General features: G+C 37.8%; 1 protein-coding gene and 1 long non-coding RNA gene across 2 annotated transcripts; both read right to left on the reverse strand.

Moving 5' to 3' along the window:
- Positions 1-1,213: 1,213 nt before the first annotated feature.
- On the reverse strand, positions 1,214-1,762 carry LOC140322166 (uncharacterized). Its single transcript, XR_011919159.1, has 2 exons — positions 1,724-1,762; positions 1,214-1,595 (listed from the first exon to the last, which is right to left on the reverse strand). It is a non-coding gene; the product is annotated as an uncharacterized lncRNA (long non-coding RNA).
- A 188-nt stretch (positions 1,763-1,950) lies between these two features.
- Positions 1,951-8,508, reverse strand: LOC140322520 (acrosin-like). The gene is made up of 6 exons (XM_072399078.1): positions 8,448-8,508; positions 3,630-3,822; positions 3,500-3,507; positions 3,092-3,436; positions 2,781-2,926; positions 1,951-2,605 (listed from the first exon to the last, which is right to left on the reverse strand). The coding sequence occupies exons 1-6, from the start codon at positions 8,506-8,508 to the stop codon at positions 2,279-2,281; spliced, it is 1,080 nt and encodes a 359-aa protein (XP_072255179.1). The 3' UTR covers positions 1,951-2,278.
- Between the last annotated feature and the right edge of the window lie 3,070 nt (positions 8,509-11,578).

Here is an 11,578-nt window from a genome sequence, read left to right on the forward strand (position 1 = left end):
CAAGGCATGTTACAAGTCCCTATACAGGTAAAAAGTTTGGACCTTGATGCCTGCATTGATTTTTAGAATTTGTGAATTCTGATGCAGCCTCCAGATTTGAGTGACAGGCAGGTGTTAACTAGGCCTGTCAATGACATTTCAGCAAATTCCTTTCTTGCTAGTTTAGGTATGTATCTGAGTGGCCACAACCTGGTATCAGCTTGCAGTGTAACATCCTTACCACCAGAAGCTCTAAAGAAGACCAAGCCAATACTTAGAGTCTCTTTAACCTGAGATGACAATCAAACAGGTTAGCTTCTCTTGTGGATTCTCTCATCATCACAGTTTATACCTATTCTAACAAAAAGGATTTAGTTAGGGAAAGGAATGTATTTCTGCAAGAATGGAAGGGCCAAATGTCAGCATTTCCATGGGTAATAAACTATACAGCGGGCATTTTGTGTTTCTCCTCAGCAGCAACTGCTGGGGCCCTAAGGTCCCTCCTATTGTTCTCCCATCTGGGCTGCACCAATGACAGAGAAAGGTCCTGGACCTTCTTTCCCCACTTCTAAACAAGTTTTTTTTTCTTTGCACAACAGCCCATTTAAGCCTGTGTCAGCAGGTAGCGGGGATAAAAAATATTAGTAGGGAGCGAAGTAGGCTTGAGGAAGTACTAAATGGATGCTTTGGGAAAAGGTGCTATCCACTCTGCATGCATATATGATAATATAAATCTGCATGCATATATAGGAAATTGGAAAAAAAAGATGTAATAGCAAATAATAAATTCTGCAAAATTAAAATTGTCACCCTATGATAGTCATTATTGTCCATGGATGGTTCATATTTACAGCTTATGCATTTAGAATTACGAATAAATAATGACCCTAGAAATAACTATTTAACTCCAGGGTGATTGGTTTAGGGATACCCAATATGTATTATTTAGTTGTGGTCTACGTTTAATTGCAGATTATAGTTCATTCTCCTTTAAACTATAAAGAAATACTCAGACAAACATATATCCATTTTTTTTTATTAAGTTTATTCATTATTTATTTAGCTTTGCTTTTAATTCATGCCAGAGGGGAGGGGGTGCATCTGGGTTCCTTCCTTTTGTTTTCCCCTCCCCTTTCTATAATCTCCCCCTTCCCATCAGCCTTCTTCATGTTCTCATATCAGTTTCTGGACTGTCTCTTCTCATCTGGCTTTGGCTTCTGGCTTGCCTGTTCAATTTTCTTTTTTCTGCATTTTTGATATTTTGACAGTAGAAAAAAATAGCGCTGTGCACAGTGATGTTTGGTTTTATGAAGAAGGGATGGGGAGGATGAGGGGGAGGAATCTCCATAGGAGGTTATAATAATTGTCCCCTGGTTGGTTATTATACTACATCAGGGGACTGCTGTGCACATGCTAGATTTATATAGAGTGATTATTTTCTCATGTGTATGTAGCTTTAGGTTAAATTCAGATCGGTGGTGGGCACCTTGCCAGGCACTTCAACCAATGCGCTAAATCAGCATTTTAACATTTTACAGCACACATCATGAAGAGTGTCTCAGCGATGAAAGTCACCAAAATTGGCCATAGGAACACAGTGGTCCTTGGCTGACTCCCTGTAACAAATTTAAAAAAAGAGTATTAGTATGTAATTATAATATACAAATATTAAGAGCCAGTATATGACCCGTGGCCCTATCATAGTCTAGATCGGGAAACAAACATGACAAGTAAACATACTTACATCACATTTGAATTGTTGGCGCTTCAAGTCTTGATCTCTTTAGACGTCTTCAGGATCTTCATAGTGTAAGGGATTACACTCATCTGAGTGTAATCCCTTACACTATAAAGACCCTGAAGGAAATGTGGTCCGGGATCTTAGAGTAAGTTCTTTTTTCAGTGGCACACATCTTGGTCCTTGGCTGATCTCTGTGGGGCTGTGGAGTTGGCACAGAAATACTTTGATCCTCGGCTGACTCCCTATAATGGATTAAAGAAAAGAGTATTAGTATTATAGTATTAGATTACTAGAGATTATTAGAGTATTAGTTTTATATCAGTTTGAATCTAATTACTTGTTTTCAGTATGCCTTAGGAAGACCCTGTCAGAAACCCATATATAAGGAAATAAATATGACAAGTAAAATGTACTTACATCTTATTTTCAATGGTGGCGCTTCACGATCTGAAACGAAGATCTCTATGGAAACTTGACAGCCCTGTTTAGATGTTCTCCTTAAATTAGCTTGATAGAGTCTTGCAGGATGTTCATTCCCCTTATGATGGCTGGATGTGTTTATTTTTGAAACCTCTTCAGGATCTTCCTTACGTAAGGGCTGTCCTTCAATGATGTTTCTACAGCGGAGGTTAATGAACGCCGAGTATCCACTTTAGGCTCAGATCCTGAAGGAAATGTGGAAGTGGTTTGAGGAGCAGATTGTTTTTTCTCTTGAGCAGAGCAACCTGCTAATTTGGCAGCAATCCACTTCTGAAAATGCTGGGTCCTGGCATAGACTCCAGGGCGGTGTTTGCGGGCGCAGCCAAAACCCCAGCTTGTCACACCAACCACATAATATTTGGAAGTTGTTTTATCCAAACACATGAGGGGTCCTCCACTGTCTCCCTGTAATGAATTAGTAGAAAAGAGGAGTGTTAGCATAAAGTATTCAAATAGGCTGCTACTTATCACAATTCATATACACAACTATAGAAAATATTAAAGGCCATATAATGTTCACATATATAGGACAGTAATTGTTAAGTTTTCTAAAACATGATTGGATTGTTTTGGAACTTACCTGACAGGTATCAATGCCTCCTTTGGGATTGCCAGCACACATGTTTTGATATTTGATGCGGCCATTATACCAGCTGGGGCTGTTGCATGTCTCGCTGTCAATGATAGACACTTTGGCTTCCTGCAGTGTATCTGCAGTTTGGGAAGCTGTAATGAAGAAAAACAAAGTAAAATGTTAGAAAATTCAAAGTATACAGTTGTACATTAAACATGAACAGTCAAGTACTCTAAAGTAAACCTTCCATAGTAAAATAATATTACCCTAAAAACAAAGAATAAAAACAACGAAAAACAGTATAAAATACTACTTACCTTTTTCGAACATTAGACCCCAGCCGCTTATGTAACATGAGGACTTTGAAGAAATGTCCATTGTTGTGCTTGGCAAGCAAGCTGGCTGGACAAAGTCACTAAAAGTGACAGGGAAACTCAGCTTTATGAGGGCAATGTCGTTGATTTTCAGGTTTGGAGAATATCTCTTATGCAGGATATACGACTCAACTGCCCTTACTTGCACATTCCTGCTGAGTTTTGAAAGTTGGTGTCCTCCAAGAACAACTCTCCATTTAGACACGAAGCTGGAAAAGAAATAAAAAATGGTTAGAAGAATATCGCTGTATTGTAATATTCTTATTAATAACTTTATACCTGGAAATCCTTTATTTTATGTCTTCTGGAGTGCACTGGTTTCAAACAAACCTTTTGGTTAGGATGCTTAACCATCTAATCTCAAAGGTAAGATTAGATGACTACTCTGTAAAGACTGGGTAGATGAGTAAATAGTGCCCTACTTAGTTTAAAAGACTTGCAAAAAAGAACAACCCAAATCAAACATGCATGTAATTCTTACCTCAGATCACCGAAGCAATGAGCAGCAGTTAGAACCCAACGGTGGTTTATGAGGGTTCCGCCACAGAAGTGTTTGTACCCCGATATTCCTGGGGTCTGAAGACTGACCATCCATGGCCAGTCACCTGGCTGTGTTTTAGTGCCTCCAACAATTCGGGCAAAACTTCCTTTCTTCAAGGGACGATTTCCGCAACCTAAAATAAAAGAAGTTGGTTAGTTAGCAATTTTTTTTGTTAACTTTTCATAAATCACAAAAGTAAAAACATAGAATAGTAGTGAATTATATAGATATAGGTTACACAAGGTTTACTTGTAAAAATATGTGAAAGTGGAAAATCCTAATAATACATTACATATACAGGTAGTCCACGGGTTAAGGACATCGGTCATACAGCCAGCTCATAGGAACCAAGGGTTTCCGTGCTTTTTCTGTAAAGGACTGGATGTGGGGGGAAGTTTGCATGACTTGCAGAAGAAGTCTTTTGCTAAACACAGCTGAGGTTGTGGGTGATCTTCAGGGGTGAGCTCTTTCTGCAGCCTTAATTACCAAGACAAACTCTGCAGCTGTTTCGTTTTGCTTGGTTCGGGGTAAGTAAACTTGCTACTATCGGTTACCCCGAACCAAGGTCAAGGTAGACAAAAATAGAAACAAGCGTGACATTGCAATCCGATTGTCATACAACACTGTATGACAATCGGATTACAACTGAAAAAAAATACTTACCTTGTCCCCGCAGCTCCTCTGGAGACGTCTGCTGTCTTCTTTCTTCATCCGGCATGTGCAGTGACGATCTCCGGGGTTTCCCAGGTGACGTCGCTGCATGCGTCGGTGCGGGAGGCGGGAAATTCAAATCGCTTGAATTGAACTCAATACAAAAGAGCTGCAATGAGTCCAATACAAAAAAATCTTTATATAATATATATAGATTTGTATTACATATATATTATATAAGCTACTGTACAGGTACATTACAATATACACTATTTTTTTTTTTTTTTGTTTTTTAAAAAAAAATTTTATTATTAAATTTATAAAATTTTGGACATATTTTGGTGAGTTATGCGGTAATTCAGTGAATTATAAGTAATTATTGAGTAATTCGCTGAATTATAGCCCACAATCTAAAATAAATTTCCATGCAAAAAATGTAACACTTTTTGCATGGAAGTACAGAAGTTCGGAAAGAATTAGAACACCCGGTGTTCGCGTACGCGTCCCTCGGCGATTCCTGATGATGTCAGTGCATGCGCCCGTCGACGGGTGTCGTAGCGGGAAATTCAAATATTTTGTATTGGATTCAATACAAAGTCCTGTATCCAATCCAATACAAAATAATACAAAATATATTTATGTGGTTTTGTCTATAGGTATGTGACCACACTAGGGAGGTGTTTTAGAAAAATATATTACTATACAGTATACCGAATTATCGCATTTTCAGTATTTTTGATTTATTTATGTATTCTTGTTTAAGCTGATTTTGTGTTTTTTATTTAATTTTATTAAAAGTAAAAAAATTAAATAAAAAACAAAAAATTAAATAAAAATAAATAAATTTCTGTAAGTTACAGGTCTACAATTTAAAAAAAAATTTCATGAAAAACAGTGTACCGCTTTTGGTACAGAAATCTAGACATCGGTGAAACGCCCAGGTGGTTAAAGCACAGCTTAATCCAGAAGTTAAATGAATGCCCAGGCTCTGTATTTTTTTTTTTGTTTGTTTTGTTTGTGATTAACTCACAGTGAGGATTTTATACAATAACTGACACCACACTGCCTAATATTATGTTGACACAAACATCTGTCCTAGTTGCATTATTAAAATAATGTACCTGTTCCGACTTACATACAAATTCAACCTAAGAACATACAGTCCCTATCTCGTATGTAACCTGGGGACTACCTGTACACAGCTGACAACTGAGGTTATTTTCAGTTGAACCCACTGACGAGTTACAATGACAGTAAAGTGGGCTGAAAATAAAGATCTATGGGCTGTGTTAAAGCTTTGTGAATTGAATTGAAAAAAATAAAATAAAATCAATGACCTAGGTAGGGTTTACTTACTTGCAGAGTTGTATGCGCGAGTTGCATCAGAACACGAAGCTAAGAGCACTAGGAAACCTAGCAAAAACAAGTGATCCATCTCTCCTCAACTCCTCCAAATCACTTATCTGAGCTACTCAGGTAAAACGGCTGCTTTTAAGCTCTGACAGTCAGCCAATCAGAAACGAGGCTGCGCATAAGCTAAAAAAAAACTGCTGCTTTAAAAGTGTTAGCTGTGGCGTGGCTTTCATGTGTATGTTAAATAAAGTTTATTTTGTTCTGTTTACAGGGTGGCAATGTTGCTATGCAACAGCCTTGTTACATTTGCAGCAGATCAACAGGAAATCAAACAATGTTGTTGTTATTATTAATATTATTACACAGTATTTAGATAGCACCGACATATAATGCGATGTACAAAGTCCCTTGTCATGTACCTCCTTGTAGATTCTGACTCACATAAATCATTCTGGAGTGCTAAAAGTTAGGTATGCCTTGTCTGTGGACATCAGACCTTAACAGGGACCCAACCCCTTAATTATATCAGAACCAGAAATTCATAATCCATTTTATTATTATTACACAATATTTATATAGCGCCAACATATTACGCAGCACTTTACAAAGTTCATAGTCATGTCACTAGCTGTCCCTCAAAGTGTCTCACACTCTAATGTCATTACCTCAGTCATATGTCTTTATTCCCTATGCAATGTACACTGCTGCATAATATGTTGGCACTATATAAATACTGTTTATTAATAATAATAAAAATAATAATAATACAGTCTAAGGTAAATTTTAGGCGGAAGCCAATTAACCTAACTGCATGGTTTTGGAATGTATGAGGAAACCGGAGTACCCAAAAGACACCCACACAAACACAGGGAAAACCTGCAAACTCCATGCAGATAGTGTCCTGGCCGAAATTCAAACTTGGTACCTAGCTTTGCAAAGGCCAGAGTGCTGACCTCTTACCCACTGTGCCGCCGATCCATGGTTCTTACAGTGACCGTTACCAATGCACTCTAATTTCATCCAAACTGGCGGTATCCTCTGTGCTGAAAGCAGTAGTTCTCCTGCTGGTTTAGAAAGCTCTATGCTTTGTGTCTAAGGAAATACGTTTATGTTCTCCCTGGGTTTTAGGATTTAAATACACAGAATGTCTATCTATTTCTGCAAGGTGTCACTAACCTGTTGTAAGAACCTTTCAATAAGTAGTTACCCCTAGCATTTGCAACAGTCACCCCTAGCAACCCCTAGCATTTGCATCAAATTGCATATAGTCTCCCTGAGGGGAATAGTTTGCAAGGTTTATGGGAAAGTAGATATACAAAGCTAAGGTAAACAAGATCTCTTTAAATGACTACCTTGGTTTACAAATTAAATTCCCCCTAATTTGGACAACTTTGAAACTTCACGGTGTTTTCTGGGCTGAACACAGTTCCTCTTGTTCTGTTTTGCATGTTAGTCAGACAGAGATCTAGTTTGTCTATTTTGAATTTGAAGCAGCCATTTCTGTATATATCAAAGTCTCTTCCAAATATGATTTTGCCTGTTCTGACTCAGATTTCCTTTGAGCATAATTTATGCTCTACCACTCTCGTGCAAGACTGCCAGTGCCACTGTTTCTGGGTATTTTCCAAAGAAAAATGTTTTAACTATGGACATTACAATAAAATAGAAACTCTCTGGGCTTGCAAACTGACTAAGGACCTCCATCACTATAAATTGTCTGAAATCAGGGGATCTATAGTAGAAAACGATGGTGGTTCCAACCTCATATTTTTCACAAGTTTGTGTAACTGCTTAGAAAATCTCTATTTTCATTAAAAACACATTATATTTTTTTGTGCAGAGCATAATAAATGACGAGACTTTGTATAGTGAAAAAATACCAAATATGTCTATGTTTATTATAAAGCAGGAAACTTTGATCCAATTTCAAAACAGGCACAGGTAAGAATATTACATATAAACTCAAAGAACTGTTTTAAATGTGCAAGAGAAAAATCATTGTGGAGGGTATAATTAATTGCAGTATGTGCAGCGGAGGAGTGTGGGGAGGTATGATAGCAGGCAGTATGGGCAAGAAAGTTGTGTAGAGGGTATGATGGACAGCAGTATGAACTAGGCTGTGGTATAGTAAATCAGAACCTGGGATACTGTCAGCATCATCTGAGGAAAATTGGCTGTGAAATAATTTACAAACACAACCTGCAAAATCACAAGCCAACACAATACTGGAGGGAGTGTTTCTCAGACTTTAGCTGTGTTGGACACATAAGTGTCAGGAGCATGTGAGTGTGTAAGTAGTTAAAGTGGAACTAAACTAATTTGTGAGTAGGCAGGATCAGGTGATACCCCTTCTGCAATAAACTTACCAGCCTAATTACAATGTTTTCTTCAGTGTACCTAAAGTGTATGATATCCGGTATCCAAGTGTACCCCCGGCTGCCAGGAATGAATGCCAGTTACATCATTCTGGTCTGGCCAATCAAGATTGTCAAAGATCCTGGATCCAGAAAAAGACCATGTGAAAATAGCAACGCCTTTTGATGGAGTGAGGACTGCTGAATGTAATTAAAAGATTGCAATCAGTCACAAAAGGTATTTTATTACTTTTATTACTATTATTATTATTTTTTATTGCAATAATAAACAAGCATTCTTTCAAAATGTTCTTAATTAGGTTTATTTCCACTGTAAGGCTGCAGCTTCGTCCTCGTCTTGCTGGATGTTCTTTTTACCAGCTAATTTTTTATGACGTACCTTCTGTTTCCTGACTAACCCCATGTTGCCCAAGTTCTGCTTTGCAAATTTTGCTTCCCATCTTGTTCTTTGGTACCCTGTTGGATCTGCCTGACCTATCTGACCTCCCTGACCTATCAGCCATTCGCTCTTTTTTTCAGTGCAATGTTCCCATCTTTGCCTTGTGTAGGTGTTTACCTAAGTAGTGGAAACCTGATAGCAGCTTGCAATGCAAAGTAATTACTGCTAGAGTCTCCAATGGGAAGCAGAGGAAGAAGATGCTTTCCACACTGCATTCATATAGAAATATTTGGGTAAAATAATTGACTCTGCATAAACTAATTGGCTAGGGCCAGTTATGTAGTTACTGAATCCTCTGATCATCATTCTATGGACTTTTGTGCTCCTGGACTTTTCCATGGTGACAAAACTGACCCTTTTGGTTACTCTAAGTTGCTGTTTTGATCCTGTTGTTTCCTTCTTCCAGGTTTATATGCTGTGGGGCTCTGATTAATCTTTTCTGGTTTAGGCAAATAACTGCTGTCAACAATTTTCAATTCATCTGGGCTCCCACTGACCACCAGGTAAGGGGGTTGTTCTCCCAATGATCACCATCTTAGGGGATCATTCTTCTCACTTCTTTGGTAATGTCTGATGACCTCAGGCACATCTCACTTCACCTCCAGCAGCCATGGTTTGATAACTTTTTGTGTGTGTCCTGGGTACTCCGTGAACCTAAACATCATGGGCCTGATTTATTAAAGCTCTCCAAGACTGGAAAATATACACTTTCATAGGTGAACCTGGGTGATCCAGCAAACCCGGAATGGATCCGCACCAGGATTGGAAACATTTGCTTACAAATAGCAAATGACCAGGTTTGCTGGATCACCCAGATTGCCTGATGAAAGTGTATATTTTCCAGCCTTGGAGAGGTTTGTTAAATCGGGCCCTTTGTATTTGGCTTTCCAGTATTTACTGACTGGTGGATAAAAAGGGAATGATGACAAGGTACTAATTTAGAGATATTATCACAAATTCCCATATTATGATACATGATAGACTGAGACCAGTAGAAGTTGCCATAAGGAGCAAGTATATTATGGAGTATCTGATAGGGTGCACTTGAAGACAATGTTTTTGGAAATAAGTTTTTACATATATAGTCTGGCTAAATCATGGGATGTGGGAAAAATAATGTATATGGATGGATCTTTAAAAGCCAAAAATCATAAAAGGTAGCATCTGATAGCATGTGTGTAAGAACTGACCATTGCTTTAGATGCTTTATGTCACTATTTAGGTTTGAAATCAAAGATCTAGTGATGCACAAGAAGAGATAATGAATGCTAATAGGTAGCTATTGTAGCAGATAAAAGTACTGTAGATAGCCAATATGGGTATTTAAAATATGTTGTTTCTTTCACACCAAAAATAGTTGGTATGGGTACAACTTGTTAAGGTCTCCTTGTGAGGTGTTAAGGAGAGGTGGGAAGTTAAAAAAAATCCATCTTTCAAATTCTTGGGTATGCATCACAAGGTATTGTACCTGGTGGATGCTAGAGATTGGATATCTGATATCACAGATCAGGTCGTGCAAAAATCTGCTGGGGACCACCTATCAAGAATGCAGTGGTAATGCTGAACTTTAAACATCCCACTTGCCAGTGCAACTAATGAGCCTGTGTATATGCACACATTGTGTAGCACATATGGGAACTTGAGCACGTACAGGTACACCATGCACAAAAGTATGCTTGTCTGTTTAAGTGGCACATTCTTCTTCTTTTACAGTACACGATTGCCTAGTCTGTCCATTGGAAGGAGAAATTTGTTTTTAATTTGCCATCATTTATTTATATATTCAGAACATATAAATATTGTTAACTCGTTCAAGTTTGGTGTTGTGATTTTGAAGTTTGAGATAGATGAGTACACGTGAAGGCAGCAACTTTATGCTCTATGTTTCCAGTACAGTGGGCACCTCTAATGTATACCACTGGATATTGTAAAAGGTGAGGACAGGGACCCATTTACCAAGGTTATTTGGTCGCTGCGTGTGAGACCACATGATATTAGCATGCTATTGCTAAATTTGGATTAAAATAACTTCCTGGAAAATATACATGTTTTTAAGTTTTCTATCTTCTTGTGTTTGGACCATTTCCTTTTGTTCTTGTGAACAAAACATGTACATGATGATTTTGACAGGGTAATGATAAATGCTTTCCTCTTCCTTATCTTTTTCAGGAACAGTCACTGATGAGTACAATATAATAAAATATTGAGCTTATACTTGACAGAAAATGTAAAGTTTTGTGAATGACTAACTAACTAAAATACCTTTTGAACTGATGGGTGAATGTGATAGCATTTGAAACACTTGACACAGCTACTGGGACCTAGTGCTGGACAGCAGGCACCTGGGAGTGACAATGCAGCGGTATATGGCCAGTTTGAGCATGACAAAAAGCTTTTCATTTTTCAGTTTATATTAAATAATCTAAACTGTTTCCGTTAAGGGTTTAAACAAACTGCTCTATTAAATACTTTTGCTAATACTTGCTGAAGCATGTGCCCTTCAACTTTTATTTACAAGTATTATTAAACTGTGTATATTGGATTGTAAGCTCCTGGGTTCCAGGTTGTATCTGCAAGTAGTTTATTTTGTAGGTTTATTGGCTGCAGATTAATTGGCATCTCTTCAAAAACTGCCATTATTAGACTATGGTAATGACTTTAGATTGTGAGCTAGGGACAGTAAGTGACATGACTGGATTTTGTAAAGCGATGCATAATATGTCGGCACTATATATGTACAAGTTAATATTATTATTAATATTGTATTTAGGGCATTGGGTTTCTGACTGAAGCGCTCATTACAATAATATGCTGTGTCCACTTCCAGCTCGTAAACCAGAGCTTTGTTACATTATCCTCAAATCCTTCCATGATACATGCTGTGCCTTACAGACAGGGATGATTTGTGGGCTTTGTCTTGGCTTAATAGAACTTTTATAAATAAACTAGCCTTTCTGTTGTTTATGCTGGTCTACCTATGCTACTTCTGTAGCCTCCATTTTTTCTTGGTACTGTACTAATATTTACCTCCCCTTCAGGTTCATCCTCCCTTTATATATGTCATTGTTATA

The sequence above is a fragment of the Pyxicephalus adspersus genome, chromosome 2, assembly GCF_032062135.1.
Source record: "Pyxicephalus adspersus chromosome 2, UCB_Pads_2.0, whole genome shotgun sequence".
Classification (NCBI taxonomy): domain Eukaryota; kingdom Metazoa; phylum Chordata; class Amphibia; order Anura; family Pyxicephalidae; genus Pyxicephalus; species Pyxicephalus adspersus.

Coding starts and splice junctions, on each gene's coding strand:
- LOC140322520 (XM_072399078.1), bottom strand. CDS start 8,508: ATGGGAAGCAAAATTTGCAAAGCAGAACTTGGGCAACATGGGGTTAGT. Junction 3,823..8,447: donor GGTTAGTCAGGAAACAGAAG/GTACGTCATAAA, acceptor CTTTTATTTTAG/GTTGCGGAAATCGTCCCTTG. Junction 2,927..3,091: donor GGGTCTAATGTTCGAAAAAG/GTAAGTAGTATT, acceptor TCTTCATTACAG/CTTCCCAAACTGCAGATACA.